Here is a 20,128-nt window from a genome sequence, read left to right on the forward strand (position 1 = left end):
TATTTATGAAGAATTAAAATGTCATGTCAAATAAGACTATAGTCCATTTTTTTCCACTACGAAGTGGATGTAAACAAAAGCACGTGTTCCAGAGAAAGCCAGTGCAGCCCTATTGGTGGATTCTGGCAGTAGTCCCTCCGCAGACCTTTTGCACCCTGATAGATAGTCCATTCAATGCCGTCTTGAAACTAGAGTAATAAAGCATTGTATGCTGTTCAAAGCATTTACTAGCCTTATCCTTGCTTGTGAATTCATAATCATTCTTTAGTAAAGCACCTACGGTGACATTCACTCATTCAAATTAATGAAATTCCCGCTACTTGTCCGTCACTCTGTGTTGTGCAGTGTTGCAAATTCGCAATATTAAGTAAAGTCTATAATCTTGAAACACCGGACTAGACAGAATCAGAAAACATGATTTAGACTGACAGTGACTGACATGGGAATCTCTAGATTACACACGTGTTGATGTATATACCACAAACACGCACACACTACTTTCAACTTCATGCATTTTATCTAGAATGGTAAAATCAACACACTGCAAAATATTGTAGGGAAACCTTTGAGAAAATCCAAAGTGCTTGGTGCAAATATAAACAGTGATGCTTAAAATCGTACGGAATGTTACTTTAGCATTTATTAAATGATCCACCTACGCTTCCTTTCCTTTACTTCCCACATAAAACATGCTCAAATTTCAGGAACCTGAATTCCCCCAGCTTGTCAAAGAAAAATGCCAGATGCATACACTAGCAACTGCTTCCAAGAAGGAATTTGTAGAGGGCGGGGACACAAGCTTTTGGCGTTACAGATGGGCAAACTGTGCCATTCAGTGTTGCTACCCGACCTTTATAGAAACATCGTTACAATTCGGTAATATTCCAAAGATGTTATCGTATCTAATTGCTATATAGCCAATTTCGCAACTACAAAGTTTTATTAATCTTCCAACACGGGTGTACGTAATAAGATCTTCACATTTCTTGTATCTAATTCGTAAGGGAAAAAATAACATAGTTGGAGACACTACTTCTCGTGGTCAAGAATCTTCCGAAACACTGTTACCCTCAAGCACACGGCTATTTATAGCTTTCCTCCCCTCGACCCTGCAAAACCTGCCCTCCTCTTCCTTGCCGTGTGGTGGTTCTCGAGATTTTGCGTAGTGTTTATAGGTTGTAAATATCATTGAATGTTGATGTGGCTTCAACAGCAAGTGTTACAAAACATCTACATTTGAAACTTTGAACAAGTGGCGATACCAAAATTGCGGTGGATCCAGAGTATTGTGTTGAATCGTTAACTTCTGAACAGGTGTCTTAAAAACAAGCATTTATGCGGTCTGCAAGGAAATTCAGCCGAACAAAAACGCGGATGGCACATTTTAGCCGATTTTGGACTTGCTGCCGTTAGCAGGAAAGTGGATGTTTTTTTTTTCATGGATATGAGTTTGTCTACGCTGGTTAAATTATTGCATGATTCATTTGGTTTATTTTACTTCGCATTTCTGCCACACTTGGTTAATCGCGAGGATGAGTGATGGTATGGTGAAATTGATGAAATAACACTCGCAAAGAACATCCATGCCCATGCCAAGATTCAAAGTCGAGACTCCTGGCATCGTAGCGCACAGTGATAACCACTCCGCTACAACGGACAGCTGTGTGAATTCTTCTTACATGATATATTACCACTGACGAGAACTGACATCGTTGGTAAGTTTTTACCTCTATTTTATTATATTTTCTTCATCTCTCGTATTTACAACAGTGTTCATTTTAAAACTAATATTTGCACATTTTTAAAAGTCACTCTAGTCTCGAAACCTTGTGGAAAATACTGACACTGAAGCTACCACGTGCGCTGAGAGGGAGGGGCAAGTGATGGCGAATAGAAACTGGGCACCGTGCGCATTAATACAAATTTCGGTAACTTATTGGCCACACCTACTTCGTTTTAAATCTGGAAACAGAATAGATTTTGATTTCATGAGACCAATATGTGAGAATGTGGTAATGGAAACTGGTTTAATGTATGGCAAAATTTTCAGTTGTTTATAAAACCTGTTAAACTCAAAAGTGGAAGTTCTCCTTTTCATGGAATGTAGTACTGTATGGTACTGATCGACAGTAAAAAAATCAAAATTTTTGAGATTGACATTTAAAAAACTAAAACTAAAATAAAAAAAATTGATTTTTCAAACAAAAAAAATCAGAATGCTACAGCAAGAGAACTTGGACACATATTTCCAAACGGAGGTTATCATTTTAATCAGAAAATTATCCTCTTTCAAATAAAAAAAGGGCAACAAAATATCTTGAACTGTTCCAGAGATAGAGCATTTTAATATTTTGACAAAAATCGCACTTGAGAAATGACTCCCTGAGCCACCATCTTTGGCAGCCTGTATCTCGGGCCAGGAATTTTCATGGACAAGACAAAAAAATACAGGTTTCTTACTTTGTCCTGAATTTTAACATATGTTTAATTCAATATCATCTGAGACGATGAAAGCAAGATTTTTTTTTTTTTTGCCTGCCAGAATTGATATGGATTATGCCACTTGAACCTCAGATTTACTGAATATGATAATTAGGGCAGATTTGAAACTACTGTCTTACTATTTCCTACAGATCCTGAAAGTTTAACAGTAGAACTGCAAAGGTTCTGATACCCCTAGAACAGTGAAAAGGCGTCATTTTAACCCCTCTTAAGAAGTGCATTTAAGAATTCCAAAATTTTATTTTCTATTATTTTCTGTGCATTATGTATTATAATCAAAGTGGTTAGGTGGTTTATAAATTTTAATTACAACTGAACACTTCGGAAAACACTGCATTTCATCACGAGAAACTGCTACTTCATGTGGCATGTTCGGAGATGTCCTTCCCGATCCAATAACGCTACTATATTGTATATGACAACATGTATGAATTATGACAAGTGGGAATATACTCAAGACAGGATGATACAGGAACCGCAACGTAACACTGATATTGCAGCAAGTATAAACAAAATTTTACAGGAATCAAATTGGCCCCTATGAAATGTTACAGAAAGAAAATTTATTTTGTGGATATAAATATACCATTTTAAAAAGGACAAAGAATTATGAAAAGTTACAAACCCAAGGAGAAAATAAGAAAAATGGAATATAATACAGTTCGTTTAACCGAATTTCCAGGTTAACCGAATCGCTATAGAAAACCGTTACTCATGCGTGACTGTGTTTTACGTGGGAGCACCGACAAAGCACTTTTGTCTTTGTTTTGGTCTAACAGTTAGTTTTCAAAGAGTAAGTGCATTGTTACGATGCATTGGCTGTACTCGCCCACTCCTCCATCCCTGCCTATTTTTAGCACACATACTGTGTTGTACTTTCAACGATGAGAGACACCTGCCAGTTGAGATTTGTAATTCAGTTTGGTGTGCCTGAAATCGTACTGTTAGTGAGTGTTATACTGTATGTAGTTGCGTGGCGTTCTGTTCAGTGAGTGAATCTTTTTTGGAGCTCGCCAGTGATTATGGCGAAAAAGAGAAAGCAAGTTGTTGTGACAATGCAAAAAAAAAAAAAAAAAAAAAAAAAAAAAAAACTGGAGGCAATTTATCGTGTGGACAAAGGTGAGTCAGTGAAAATGTTTTATTTTGTGTGGACACCATACATTGCTGTGTTGTAGCGGAAATTTATGTTTTCCTTTGTTCCATGTAGCCTGCTGAATAAAATATGTTCAGCATATGCATGTGTTCTCCTTCTTTCACAACGCACTCCTATATTTGTGACTGATCGAACTTCATTGTCACTAAGGTTGTAGATAATAGGTTCCGTTATTATTATCATGAAACTCATCATTTGATATACTTTAAATGAGTTGCCCCCTGTGGCAGAGTGGTTAGCACATCTCGCTATAAAGCCAGGGGTCCCGGGTTAGAATCCTCAACTGGGCGTGAATGTTTGTGAGACTCCATTCATCAATTTCATCATATCATCACTCATCCCCATCTTCTCAAATCAGCCAAAAGTGGCAGAAAATGCAAAGTAAAATTAGGCAAATCAATCAATCAATATACGAAGGTCATTTTTCTTGTAGTGGCAACATGTATGAGAAAGAGACATGACAGAAGATACATAACTGGAATAATTTACAATCCTTTAATGTAATCTCCTGCTGCTGCTTGAACGTGTTTCCAAACATCTGCCAGTTGTTGGACGACATTGATAGTCAGGGCCACCATTAGGGAACGTGAGGCCCTGAGCAAACTATATCAGCGAGGCCCTTGAAAAGTGAATATCGACATCATCCCTTTCTTGTAAAATTCTATGCTAAAGCAAACATGGTTATTAGTATTACATAATTATTATCTATCGTTTTACCCATGCACGTGTTTGTAGTATCCCCATTTACCACCAATGAAATCTAAAATTTGACACCCTGTGGAGGAAGGTGACATGAAGGCAAACAACTTGTCTTAATGATTTTTGCTGATTGAGACCTTGTTTCTGCACAATAAACTCTAGAAAAATAATATCCTTTGTGTTTGCAGCCATTGTTTAAAACTGATGGTCACTCACCTGGATCTAGAAGCAGAAGCAGAACTAATATATCTTCTGGTGCAGAAGATAAAATACACACTTCCTCGCAATTTGTTCCTACGTTGCCACCTGGCTCACCGAAGAGTTGAATTTAAGATCACCACAGTCACTGGCACCCATGGGGTTCGACTATGTCACCACCAACAACACTAACACTAAACCCCAGGATTTCGGCATTATTTCTGTTTATTGATCGTGGTGGAATTTGAAGCAAAAAGTATATCGAGGTAGTAATTTTGCAATAGGACTTCTTAAAAACGTGGCCCTTATTATTTCCTTTTTTTATAGCCTTTTGGAATGCTGATTAAAATTTATGAAATTTGTCCCGTTCGCTAGACATTTTACTTCCCATAATGTATGATTTACAACCAATGCACGAGGGTCATCCAGAAAATAAAGACAGTTTGGTTATACAAAATGAAAAACACAATATTTATTGGAAAAAAACAATTCTGTTACATACCTGTTCACTTCTCTACATAATCATCTCCTACATGTAAACATTTGTCGTATCTGGGCACGAGCTTCAGAATTCCCATGTTATACTCTTTTGTCGCCATTTCATTAAGCGAGGTGGTCACTGTGCATTCTCCAACTCTTCATCACTATATATATATATATCTATATCTATATCTATATCTATATCTATATATATATAATATATATATATATATATATATATATATATATATATATATATATATATATATAAAGTGAAGCACTGATATTTTGAATATCAGCACTTCATGCAGAATTTCGAACTCAGGGAGGTGGGGGGCAAAACTTAAGAAGCACTTTACAGTGAGCACATACAGGCATATTGAAAACTCAGAAACCTTGAAATGTGGAGCTGCAATTTCCAATTGTCAAGCGTTTTTAAATAATTTTGTGTTTTGATGTTTACTTTTAGAATGCATTTTTTCTAATATTGCATGTAAATATGTAGAGAAAGTTGATAATAGTATTTTGTAATTTGTATGGCATTCATGTTTACAAGAAATTACAATCTTGAAAGCATTGTAAAGTAACATGTATTTGGGCCTAATAAATTTTACTGTAGTGGACATAGTGTGTTGCTGAAAATATCAGGTTAATACAACACCTACAGGGTGGCGACAGACCTGGAAAACCTGGAAAACCGGGAAAAGTCAGGGAATTTGAGGTGTCAAAAAAGTCAGGGAAATGTCAGGGAATTTCGTCTTCATTGACTTCGAACACTCTTTTGACGAAAATTGTTATAACTCGGGCACTATGGGAGCAATCTACTTCGGATAACTTTTGTTTTGCAGCTAAAACATCAGCACATGCAACGGTGTACAATTTAGAACACCGGATCGAGGAAGGGGGCTTGGGGGGCACGTCCCCTGAATTTCGATGAAAAAAAAACAAAAATCTGGAGTTTGCCCCCTCTTCTCCTGCTATTTTGGGGAGAAGGCGCGAACTTTAGTATTCTTTTCAAAGAATGGACATTTCTCAAGAGAATGAAACATGTTTTATGTTCTTGGGTACCATACAAGTTGAATAATAAGCCAAAATGTGATATTTTTTTTTTTACGAAAAATAGGTAATTTGCATTTTTGTAGGAAAATTGTTATAACTCGGGCACTAAGGGAGCAATCTACTTCGGATATTTTTTTATTTTGCAGATAAAACATCATAACATGCAACCGTGTACAATTCAGAATGCCGAACCGAGGAAGGGCGGTTTGGGGGGGGGGGGGGGTGACCCCCGAATTTCAATGGAAAAAAGAAAAATCTGGAGTTTGCTACATTCTTTTCAAAGAATTGACATTTCTCAAGAGAATGAAACATGTTTCATGTTCTTGGGTGCCATACAGGTTGAATAATAAGCCAAAATGTGAAACTGTTTTTTTATGAAAAATAGGTAATATGCATTTTTGGAGGAAAATTGTTATAACTTGGGCACTATGGGAGCAATCTACTTCGGATAAGTTTTGTTTTGCAGCTAAAACATCAGAGCATGCAACCGTGTACAATTCAGAACGCCGAACCGAGGAAAGGGGGTTTGGGGGGAGCGACTACCGAATTTCAAGGAAGAAAAACATAAATCTGGATTTTACCCCCTCTTCTCCCGCTATTTTGGGGAGAAGGCGCAAACCTTAGTATTCTCTTCAAAGAATGGACGTTTCCAAAGAGATTGAGGCATGTTTCATGTTCTTTGGTGCCTTACAAGTTGAATAATATGCCAAAATCTGATTTTTTTTTTTAAAAAAAAAAATACGAAACATAGGTAATTTGCATGTTTGGACAAAAATTGTTATAACTCTGGTACTATGGGAGCAATGTACTTCGGATAAGTTTTGGTTTGCAGCTAGAACATCATAGCATGCAACCGTGTACAATTCAGAACACCGAACCGAGAAATGGGGGTTTGGGGGCGCGACCACCGAATTTCAATGAAAAAAAAAAGAACATAAAAATCTGGAGTTTATCTCCTCTTCTCCCGCTATTTGGGGAGAAGGCGCAAACCTTAGTATTCTCTTCAAAGAATGGACGTTTCCAAAGAGATTGAAACATGTTTCATGTTCCTGGGTGCCATACAAGTTGAATAATGAGCCAAAATGTGAAACTCTGTTTGGAAGTGTGGCATGGATATGTTGCGGAGAGGGGGGAGGTTGGTCATCAATATGAATTTCCCAGGTTTGCTCCAGACCTGTGTCAGAGTTTCCACCCAAACGTAAGAGTATGAAGGTCCAAAAAGCACATTCAATTCGTAATCAGCACCATGATACCATATGGTATCATCGGGCCAGTACGACCTTACTCTGATGATACCATGGTTGGTATCATCAGAGGAGTAAAGGTTAAGCCTCTAAATATTACGTGGAAAATGCATTGAATTATCATTTTTTCTTGTCCGTATGGGAGTAGTAAGGGGACTTGTCAACAGATGGAGGGGATAAGAGCTGGTGGCACCGTCCAATAGTTGTCGTAGTAAGGAATTTTGTTGGGCAAACTGAAGGAACATGGAAACAAATATGTTCCATTGATACATACGATTTTTGTCAAATATTGCCACCCGACAAAGTATCTCACTACAAGATGCGACAGAAATTGCATGGACTGCAACATCCAACAAAAATCGCATGTATAAACAAGAAGAGCTTTAGACTGCAAATAGGCTGCTGGAATTTTATTACTTTTCTGGCTCACTTCACCTTATTGAATGTAGCAGTGCTTACGAAGGTTTTCTTTCATCATCCTGACGCATTACTGGTTTCGCACAAGTTAACATACGTTTACAATGACATTGCAATATTCTTAGATATCAAGAAGAATCCAACCAAACGGGATATATATTGAATACTATCACGATAAAGTACAAAAAAACAACTGCATTGGTGAACGTTATAAAAATTGGCAAGTGCATCTCCCAACCGTAAATTTACTGCAACACTAGTATTGCAATGAAATGAACGCACTCTCTCTCCTGTCTGTTTAATGTCGTGAGAGATGGTCTTAAATCTCTCACTGAATGAAGTTAATGTCCAATATTATGAAATAAAATATTAATAATAAATACGTAAATATTTTAATATCATATTTACTCGAATCATTCATTCATAACAGCAAATCACTTCCTTCAGGAATTGACTTTTCTTTGCCAGCCCTGCTAAATTTTCACTTTCCATTGTTACTAGCCTGGTCCCCCACACTTTACCTCTGCACTCGAGGTTCGGTGCACTTCGTACTCGGCTCAGATTTGTCTAGGGGTATCTTTCTTTGTACGACAATGCACGTGGGTTGCTACAAGTCAACATAATTATATAATTAACTACAAGAGACAACGGATAACCTTTGCGAAACCTTTATGATCAGGGGGATAAATTACCTTGGCCAGCATCTGTGAAATTAAAAACGGAAGTTTTGGATATTTTCTGTAGTTTAATTAACGTTAAAAATTTGAAGTATATACAAGTCGTATCCGAACGTTCATTTCTCTAATTATTGGGCCAAAACTCTAATTTTTATGTTGAAATCTCTATTGTTTGTACCTGGATGCTTTACATTTCATGAATTACATCTGGAGTACACTTGTCACAAGGTAGACTCGCGTTACTCCAAGAAACGTCTTAACAGGTGCGAGGTCGCCCGACGTGTACATTTCTCAACCTCCACGGTGACAAGGCACTAGGCTGCCCGGCGCACCGTAATTACTTCAAAATAACATCCAGTACAAACTACCTTTTTACCTGTAAATTGGACACCAAGGCACTAGCTTGCCCGGCAATCCAATCTCTTACAGCATCCGTTTTGGGAGACCTGTCCTCCGGTCCTAGCTAACCGAAGCAAAAACAGCCTCTCCCTTCCAAGTCTCAGTTCCAACAGCCGACCTCCCCCACTCTCATCTGGGAGTTTATATACGTTTTGTTGGCGTCTGTTGCCAACGGCCCTTCTTTCAAAATTCTTAATCTATAACAGCTAAACTGACCGCCTTTTCCTCGAACGTTCGAAATACGAAGAAAGAACAGAGAGCTACATGGTATTTATACATGGAATAATACGAACCTAAAAATGCATAATAAATTGATTTACACTAATCAGACATATATATGTTTATACACTTGATTACCCAATTAATTAACATATTAATAAATATCACAATAAGAAAAGAAACACTGTTGCCCTGACATGGGGGCAGGGTAACACCATCTACTGATTTATACGAGGGGTGGCAAGAAAGTAATTTCCAATTTATCGCAAGCCAAAACCGTGAAAAATAATTGCTGTGAAATTATGTTTAGGAATGTGCAGTGATGTCTGGACACATTTTTCGCCCGTTCGAAATATCGAAATAATGTGAATTTGGCAAAAAATGCAAATTGTTGGCGTTTTTAGCGATTTTTTTTTAAAGAAATGTCCTAAAACAACGAAAAATTCCATGAAATCTAACATCCTTGTCTTTTCTAGGCCATGTTTGTGTACATAGAACATGCAAGTTTTCCAACATTTTATTCAAGAGTAAACTATAATGCTTGTTATCCATGGAATAATTCCGACAGCCACATGTAAATCATGTATTTCCCTCGATTTTTTCCACTTCTATCAAAACCAAAAATCTAAAATGAAAATTTGAATTTTGGGAAAAATAACACCATATATTAAAAAATAAAAAAATAAGAAAATACACCAATTTGAAAAAAAAATTAAAATATCAAGGACCCTACCGATTAGGCATAAATAAAACTAGAATATCAGTTCTAATTTATTGCATTAGTAACAGTGAGTCCTAACCTAATTTTCGGCATAATCACCACCGTTGTTCTGGCATGTGTCGTAGCATGGCACTAAATTTTGTATGCCCATGGTATATGTGTCTGACAGCAAAGACTGGAACTATGTCTACCACAATGTAGCTGTCAAATCCTTGCCCTGCCTGAAACCTCTTCAGTTAAACAATGAGATGAAAGTCAGTACATTCAAGGCCAGGGCTGTACAGGGAGTGGTCTAAGATCTCTCACCTTAAGTGATGCAAAGGGCCTGTGTGTACTCAGCTGTATGGGGTTGTGCACATTCGATTGGCCTTCCGTGAATTGTCTGCACCATCGTCTGACCGTACTATTACTCACGACGTCCAGTCTGCACAACTCACGATTGCTGGTGGCTCTGTGCCAAATTCTGAGCGTGCAATGTAGGCTACATCGCAGTCGGTGGGAGACTTTATGAGAGCTGCAATCTTTAACCTAGAACTGTCCTAAAACGGCTGCATTGCAACTGTACCAGATTACAGCTACATGCCACTTCTTCCTGCCTGCATTTGTGTGTGTCGTTCTCCGGCCACTAGTGCTGCATACAGGCACCATTGGAGCTTTTTCAGGATGCCCCTCGTATATGAACTTTCAGAAGCTTTTATTATTAGTGTTTTCCTGTTTTAATGTGTTGGTTTAAGTAAATCAGGTACCTATACAATGCAATTCTATAAATTCCATGCGTTAAATTTCTAATACTTACATACCCTTTTCGTCAGTATTAATGCTATAACTGCATGTTGTCAGTTTCACAGCACTTCACTTGGTTATACTGTACTGAAGCAGAAATCCCATCGATAATGTAAGGAAATATGACACTTTCTTTTGTTCGATTCAGTTGTTTCACTTATATGCAAGAGTTGTTTGCGTTACAGAGAAGAGAGAAGTAGCTTTATGCATCGAAAAATGAGTCCGCACTCATAGTTTTTGCAAGAAGAGGGTTCCATACCTCATTGGAAATATCAACATATAATACCGAGAATGTACAAGGAGACTGATAAATTACAAATTGTATTTCTTAATAATTCACTCTTCACTCTTATCTCATTTAGTCGTAACTTTAAAAATAATCAAGTATTTTATTTTAAACTTTCTGCGTATGACAAAATTCCGTAATCCTTCCTTAGCTTGTGAATTGTAATAATTTTCCAAATTCACTATTTTGCAGTTTGAATTCAAATCATAGAGAATAGAGAAATGAAGTCAATTTAATAGAAGACAATATTGGTACTTAGCAAAACCATACGTCGATGTAGTTTAGTTTGTAATTGTCAGGGAAAAATGTAAATTTTGTCCTGGAAAACCTGGAAAAGTCAGGGAATTTCATTTCTGCTTGTTTGTAGCCACCCTGCACCTAAATCATTGTGTGGATTATTTTAGGCATCCTCAATTCTGACTCCTGTGAATGAATTACTCATACAAATGTTCAGCGTCTGGTCCTCAGCCTGCAAGTCAATTACGAGTGTAAGACCAGAGGTCGACCTTGTACTGAGATGCTGAGGCCATGTGAGGACCTAGAGCTTTAACAGTGCGCAGTGGCAGGCCTAAGTCAAATGGACATCTCTGGTCACATGTAAATATGAATGTATGTGTGTAACTCTTGTTTACCCTGCAACAGCAAGAAGAAGAAAAAAAGAAGAATGAATATCAAATATAGGAGTGAATGACAACAAATTGTCACACTATTGACATGCATATGAACAAAGCATTATGGACAACCTAATGAAAATGACAGCAAAAATGTGGATATTTATTAACTGTCCCTAATATATTTGGTCTAAGTTGTAGAAAGAGTATTGATATTCATTGTTGAATGAATAATATATTTACATTTTCATGAGTATGTCACCATTAAGAGTCAAATCTACAATTCTTTCTTTTCAATGATAAGTCATTCCCATAATTTACTCAGAAAGTGATTCTACATTTGAATCTCATATTTTTTTTTTCAGCTACCTGAATAAGAGCTACATGGAAGAACAGAACCAAGATGTCCCAAGATCAGTCACACATTTGCCAGTGTCTGAAGGAAACTTAAATGAACAAGAGCAGCCAAAAGAAATTACAGAATGTATCAGTAGAGAAGGAGAATTTCAGGCTGAACCTTTATCAGAAACACTTACAAGCAAGGCATATGTTGATGGTTCCAAGCCTAATTACAGGAGAAAGCAATGTATTGGTCCCATCTCCAACAAAACTTTCTCTGACCAAGGAGAATTGATAAGTCATGAACCAGAGATCCTTTTTAATTGGTCAGTTTCCAAGAAAACTTTTGTACATGAAGCTGATCGTAATACAATTATGAGTGTTCACACCAAAGAAAAGCCTTTTAAATGTTCTATTTGCAACAAAAATTTTGTCCGGGAAGTAGATCTCAGTGTGCATATGAGAGTTCACACCAAGGAGAAGCCTTTTAATTGTTTAATTTGCAACAAGGATTTTGCCCGTAAAGGAGATCTTAATGTACATGTGAGGGGTCACACCAATGAGAAGCCTTTTAATTGTTTAATTTGCAACAAAAACTTTGTCCGGAAAAATGTTCTTAATATACATATGATGCTTCACAGTCAAGAAAAACCTTTTAATTGTTCAATTTGCAACAAAGATTTTGTTCATAAATGTCATTTTAATGAGCATATAAGGGGTCATACTAAAAAGAAGTGTTTCAATTGTTCAATTTGCAACAAAAGTTTTATCTGGAAATATACACTTTACATGCATATGAAGGTTCACAGTCAAGAGAAATCCTTTAATTGTACTATTTGCAACAAAGGTTTTGCTCGTAAAGAAGGTCTCAAAGCACATATGTTGATTCATACTAAAGAGAAGCCTTTCAATTGTTCAATTTGCAACAAAGGTTTTGCCCGTAAAGGAGATCTTAGTACACATATGAATGTTCACTCAATAGAGAAGCGTTTTAAATGTTCAATTTGCAACAAGGGTTTTGTCCGTAAGTGTCGTCTTGATGCACATTTGAGTGTTCACACTAAGTAGAAGCCTTTCCATTCTTTAATTTGCAATACAAGTTTTGTCTGGAGGTGTACACTTAAGTTGATTGATTGATTTATTGATTTGGTGCTCTAAGTACACTTTATGCACAATAAGGCTAATCGGGACTGGACCTACAGTTTAAAGTGGAATCCGAACCACTTTGCGCCTCCACCGGGAATTGTTCAATTTGCAACAACGTTTTTGCCTGTAATGATCAACTTAATGTGCATATGTGCATTCACACTAAAGAGAAGCCTTTCAATTGTTAAATTTGCAGCAAAGGTTTTGGCTTGGAAGATAACTTTAATAGCCATATGAAGGGGTTTCATACCAAAGAGGAACATCTTAAACGTTGAATTTGTGGCAAGGATTTTCCTGTAAAGGTAACTTCAGTGTACAGGCTGGCCACAAATTAAGGGGAGACCTTTTGTCACTATGTAACTTTTGCATTGATTGATTGATTTGTTGTTTTAAGTTCACTTTATGCACAGTAATGCTAATCGGGACTGGACCTACAGTTTAAAGTGGGATCTGAACCACTTGTGCCTCCTTTTTATCTATCTTTACACATATGTATAATCTAACGGACGTAGGGGAAGATGTGAACATTGTTTACAATGGCAGCAAATCACCCAAGTTTTGAGCAGCATGTGAAATGTGTTTGTGGGTTTTTCCATTACCAATGACGTGTAGCTGAAGTTCAGCAACAAGTCTGCAGGAATGTGAAGAGTGACACTATCTCAAGAATGAACAAGTTATTTGATGCAACTGAAATTGTTTCAGACCTTAACAAACAGATAGAAGGAAAGCCAATTTAGTCTCCAAACTTGGATTGATTTAAATGGAGCTCATACTGATAATTATGTGGAAAACAGATGTCATTGTAACTTGTCATTGTGATGTCTAAGTTACTATCTTCAGAGAGTAAATAGTTGCCAATATTATAAATATGTTCTCCTTATATGTAATTGATGATCAAAAGGAGCCAGCCCCATTAGTTCGTGGCCACTCAGTACACATGATTATTCACACAAAAGAGATGCTTTTCAATTGTTCAATTTGCATCAAATATTTTGTCTGTAAACAAAAATTCATTATGCACGTGAGGAGATTACACACCAAACAGAAGTCATTAATTGTATGTGAACTCATCAAGTAGTGATTTGCCACACAATGATCTCTTGAATTTTTAGAATCAGTGTTTCTAAATAGATTTGAAAATCGAAATCTGTTGAGTCAGTGCTCATCTCACTTGCTTTAGGATCTCAACATCAATTGTTGATATCAGCACATCATTAGGATTGTCTTTATAATTCAGCAGGGATCTCATCCATGCTTTCAAACAGATCACCAGTAGTTGAAAGATAAGAGCCTGCTAGCCAAGATACCAAGCAGAGAAGTAAGCTGCCACAGCAGGCACTCTCACCTGTACATATTGACCATTGTAGTCTGGGATATTGTGGGCCTGAGCTGCACATACTTTCTCCTATGTACACCTGGTCATGGTTCTTATGCGACACAAGATTCCTGCAGCAGATAACATAATACAACATGTTAATACCATGTTTGTAAACCACTGATGTAGCTCCTGCAAAATATATTTCTCTCACCAGAAAGAACTCAAGCCGTACTCCTTCCTCTGGTGATTTGATTTGAACTTAAAATTGATAATTTTAGTTTAGATTAGACATCGTTACTTTATCCTCAGTTGTCACATGAGCGGCGGTAGCTTATCGGGGTCGGGGGAGTTGTCAGCCACGAGAGGGTGCTTCATACTGGACGAATGCGTCACCTGTCGGCAGTGATGCCAACCGTAGGGACATGTCCCTACGCATAGGGACTTTTCACTATATTTCGCCCACGTAGGGACAGATTTTACCAAATAAGGGAAAAGGTATGGACTTTTTTCAATCTTGGAAAAGAACATTTTATTGTGCAAAGCTTACTCGCCAGTCAGTTGCACTTTCTTCGTGTTCGGTTTGGAATTAATGGATTAGTTTATCTGGATACTTTAGCGAGGAGAAGAGAAAAGAACTAACTAACAAATCTCCATCAGAATTTTGGAACATGTTATCGGTTACCAAGAACTTTCAAGGCAAGTTCTTTTTTGAAAACATTTCCACTCTCGCGAAAATAGTGCTAACATTGCCACATTCTAACGTGGAAACGGAAAGAATATTTTCAATGTTAAGTGATACAAAAACAAAAAAATAAAAATAAAATGAGACCAGAATTGTTCAAGACTGAAGGAAATACAGCATCACCAACCAACATCTATCTCTTCACAGCAGCAGCATGTATGACTTCAAATAACATAATCAACAGTAAACGATTCAATGTTATTCATTAGGGGTGTGCGGGATCCCGAAAAGTCAGGACCGGGATCAGGAAAAAATTTCCCATCCCGATCCTGACTTCGGGAAATGACTTCCTGACTTTTCGGGATCCCAAGCAGTCGGGAAATACCGAATGGTCACTTTAAAAAGTCGTTCATTCTCAACGTTTTTATTCTAGAAATGCAAAAACAAAAAGTGAAAATGATGTGTAGAATTTGAGATTACCAGAGCTTCGGGAAATTTCGAATATTTCCAGTTTGTCGGGAAATTGCAAATTTTTTCGTCCCAAATGTCGGGATTTAAAAAAAATTCCCGATTCCATCCTGACCCAAATAAGTCTGTCCCACACACCCCTATTATTCATTAAGGCAAGAATTTACAATACTGGACCCTTCTGTAATTTCTATGCTACGTCATATACTCACGAAATAATTAGTTGTGATGATTTATCTCAAGTTAACATGTTGGGGTGAGGTGAAAAAAATGTTTGTTAACGTGTAGAAGTTGTAAAATAAGCTTTTCAATTCTCGCAATGATTCTCAGTATACAAGTATGGTAGCCATATTTGTTGATATGAACAATTGACAACGTTCGCAATTAGTTACGCTGTCTACAGCATTGCCACACTGTTGATTTCATACTTGGAGAGCATGGATCGTGTAAGAATGACGGAAGAGAACAGTAAAAATGTTGTTAATGTTGTACAGATTGTTAGGTGGAGTGTGGAGGAGGATGGCCGTGGGCTAATTAATAAACTTATGGATTTCAGTATATTGCCCAAAGAAGGTGCTTACATGTGACATCGACCATCACGATGTAGAAGAACATGTGGAGTATGGACTGATTTGATTACAGGTAAGTTTCGCAACAGTGCATCAATCGTAAAATTGCAGGATATGAAAATGGCGTCTTCAATGAGAATGTTTGCAGTTAAAGTGCTACAAAAATAAGATTTTTTTATCAGTTTGTAATCACAATTAGCGCAAAACCATTCACAGATAACCCCACTGACCATTCTCGGTAAGGTTAGGTAAAGTTAGGTTAGGCAAGGCAAACATAGTTAAAATTTGGGGTCGAAAAACCATGCATGGGTAGCCCCACAAATCATTGACGGATAGCCCCACGAACCATTCAGGTAAAGTTAGGTTAGGTTAGGATAGGCAAACATAGTTAAAATTTGGGGTTGTAGTAATATCAGGAATGTATATTTCGTTTTTTAAGTATTGGAAGCACAAAATCTTCCAGTAAATAATGAGCAATCGTGCCGATCGCGGACCACTCAATTTAACTTATTTTGCAATTTCTACAAGTGATCCCCAAAATTTAACTTCAAATTCGTGATTAGGAGGTCTCAATGAGTGAGTACACAAAACGGGGAGGGGTCCTGTATTGTAAATTTGCTCCTTCATCAATTGTGGAAGCACCGAGCAGAAAGATTTTGATAAGTAAATGTGTATATTTTATCTTCTGTTTTGCATGCTCATGAGGTGTTTTTTTTAGTCGCTTTACTTGGCTTAGGGACATTTGGTCAGTTGTAAGGACATTGCCGAAAAATGGTTAGCAACACTGTCGACTACCAGACGTAGTGAGTGTACCGTACCCTCATGCTCACTTCTGTTTTCGTTTATCAGTACGTGTGTTTTTTATACTGTTATTGATTAGGTGTGCTATTCAGTGCTAGTGCTTTATTGTGTGTTAATTGTTATTCATTCATTAGTTATGCCGCTAAACAAATATAGTCTTGAACAAAGAGTTTTTATGTACGATAATTATGTGAAAACGAATTCTTGCAAAAAAGTGGTCAGGCAATTACGAGAGACAGGATCTCTCGAACCTAAGAAACATGTTGTATTGCTGTTGAAGGAGGTCATTTTCAACATCTCTTATAACACAGGAGGTTAGTGATCATCGTTATTATTACTTTTAAATATCATCTTATGCTTTCGGTTTGCTTTATGTGCCAGGATGCTGTCTTCCCTTTCTGTCAACTGACCATAAAGTAGCGATGTCTAATCTAAGATTAGATGTCAGAAATATTTGTATTTGGGAGGACTCCTTTTCCAGCATCCTTGCGACAAGGTACATGTTTATTTCAATTGTAATTGTGAAAAGTGGAAACATTACAAAACAAGCGGTTTCTGTTATGGACTTCCTGTAAGTCAATTTGCCGGGACCTGTTGCATGAAGGGGCGGCCGACACACTGACGGTAAAGGACTGAAATAACCTCCCTGTATATAATAAAAACTCTCACAATTTCCTGGTGTTTCTTTTATACCCAAACGGAAGTTACTTTCCGAATGATCCTCATAAATATGCACTGTAATATGAAAAATATGCCCTTACAACTGAACTGTTTCAAACATCAATATTTAACATATTCTGAGATATTTTCACATACTATATATTAGGTCACTTTATGAGCCCTGAGTTGCAATGTACAATGAGGAACAATAAGTTAATATTTGCTCAGATATTTTGGGCCAAAGCCCATTTTCTGATTTCATTCCATTAGAAAAGGAGACTGTCTTGAATTATTTATTAACGAAGTAACGAAAATTTCAAAGAGTAGAACAAAATAGGTACAAGAAGAAAGCTATACATGCATGAAGAATGAAAAACAGATTTGGCAGTATTTGCTCAACATATACTTATGTACATATGTTACAGCATCTTGCAGTAGAAAAAGAAAACACTTGCCGAGTCACAGTTGCCAGCTCGTAGTAAATCTTTACAAACAAACTTACTAAAACAAATATCTCCTACAATCCCCCCCCCCCTCAAAATGATATCTTACAAACATCTAATATCATTTCGCACCATTTCCTTTTAAACAGCATTATGAATAATAGTTTTACAATATTTCTCATGCAGATTACAACATAGTGATTTGGTAAATAAGTCTGCTGGATTATTTTCACTTGATATAAAATGCACTTTCACAATTTCTTCCATTACTTCCTTTCTTATGAAGTGATGTTTTACTGCAATGTGCTTGGTTCTTGACTTATTCACAGTGTTCTTAGTGCGTGCAATACCTGCTTGACTGCCACTTTTAATCACTGTTGGTTCCACATCTGCATCTTCTAATTTAAGTAAATTCACCATTTGTTTCATCCAAGTAATTTCATGTGCACAAGATGCTAATGCTACATATTCAGCTTCCATATTACTTAATGTAATTGCAGCTTGCTTCATGCTTTTCCAAATAATGGGAGCATTTCAAAGAATGACTAAGTAACCAGTAATGCTCTTGCGATCCTCTTCACAGTTCACCCAGTCAGCATCGCAGTATGCCAACTTTTGTTTTCCTACAGGTTGATATGTAATGCCATAATATTTGGTAGTCTTCACATATCGAATAATTTTTTTTGCTGCCTTCCAACATTTTCTATTAAATTTGTAACAATAGTATGCTAGTTTCCCAATGGCAAATACTATATCTGGTCTGGTCCTTGCAGATAAATATAATAGTCCACCAATAAGTTCTCAATAAGAGACATCAATTTCTTGTCCACCTTCGTCCTAAAATTCAGGTCGACTTTCCATTGGTGTATGGGCATCCGTGGCATCTTGTAAGTCAAATCTTTTCACCAGATGATCAACATAATCTTCCTGTGATAATGTTATCCCAGCAGTATCTAGATAATTGAATTTAACCCGTAGCAAATGTGAAGCTAATCCCATATATGTATTTCACTTTGAAACACAATTCCAAACATGTCTTCAACCACTGTCTTGCTGCTTCATTTTGTGATATGGCTAATATATCATCAACATATACTATTAGTATCAATCTTCCCTGTTTTGAGTCTAAACTGTAAACTAAAGGGTCAACTTTGTTTCTAATAAACTCTTTCTTTGTCAGTCTCTCATTCAAAAATTCAGTCCAACATCTTGAAGCCATATATAGACTTTTTCAGTCTGCAATACAGTCTACAGTCTTTCTTGTCCCCTTTTTACACAGCCTTCTGGTTGTTTCATATATATAGTCTCCTTCAGTTCACTATGTAAATAAGCATTTATAATAAATTATCACATGCTGGTGTTGGGGAGGTGATCTGTTTCTTAGTTTTAAGAAAAGGTGTTACTGTCTTTTTCTTCACGAACATAGCGGATTTTCTTTTAACTACATTTTCCTGTCGTCTGGCAGCTTCCACAATCAGACATCTCTTCACCATTGCACATGTAAATTCACCTTTGGGTAGATTACACAGGGCTGAGACCACTCTATCCCAGTCGTCAGACAAACCACACAAAATTGTCATAGCCAAATCTCCATCTTCAATTTTATCACCAACACTGCACAGTTCTGTCACAGTTTCATTTATTTTTCCCAAATAAATTTCTACATTTTCACAGTCATGCAACCTTTGTGAGTGTAACTTTCTTCCCATTGCACGGTTCAGAACTTGCTATCAAGTGGTGCATACAACCTTTGTAGTTCTTCCCACACTTCTTTCGCAGTACACAAGTGTCTTATGTGCATGAACTTCTGTTCATCACAAATCGCAAGTGCAATTTTGCCAATGCCTTACCTTGTCACGTTTGTAACTTGCGTTCTTCCTCTGCATCATTTTCCACATTAGGACTTCCTTCTGGATCCACGATTGTCCATAGATCGTTTTCCATTAACACAATCTTATTTGGTAGCTCCATGATGCATAATTAGTTCCATTTAATTTGCATATGGTAGTAGACTTATCGCCCGAAATCTTGAATCGTTACAAGTACTTTACAAGTCTATCTTCACTTCTTCCGTACAGTTCTTATCAGGCGCCTGGGACCATAACCATTATTGAATTATTTATTAATGAACTAATGAAAATTTCAAACAGTAGAACAAAATAGTTACAAGAAGAAAGCTATACATGCATGAAGAACGAAAAACAGATTTGGCAGTACTTGCCCAACATTACATATGTACGTATGTCACAGCATC

The 20,128-nt window shown here is 37.0% G+C and overlaps 1 protein-coding gene across 3 annotated transcripts in view; it reads left to right on the forward strand.

Moving 5' to 3' along the window:
- Positions 1-20,128, forward strand: part of LOC145999680 (uncharacterized) — a 114,395-nt gene that overhangs the window by 35,386 nt on the left and 58,881 nt on the right. The window contains exon 4 of one of the 3 annotated variants that reach the window (XM_083136885.1): positions 11,814-13,263. The exons of the other annotated variants lie outside the window; for them this stretch is intronic. Within the exon in view, the coding sequence (XP_082993011.1) occupies positions 11,814-12,855 (1,042 nt within the window). The 3' untranslated portion in view covers positions 12,856-13,263. Of the gene's footprint in view, positions 1-11,813; positions 13,264-20,128 lie in introns of those variants that run through there. 3 annotated transcript variants of the gene reach the window in all.

The sequence above is a fragment of the Lepisma saccharinum genome, chromosome 15, assembly GCF_977018435.1.
Source record: "Lepisma saccharinum chromosome 15, izLepSacc3.1, whole genome shotgun sequence".
In the NCBI taxonomy this organism is placed as follows: domain Eukaryota; kingdom Metazoa; phylum Arthropoda; class Insecta; order Zygentoma; family Lepismatidae; genus Lepisma; species Lepisma saccharinum.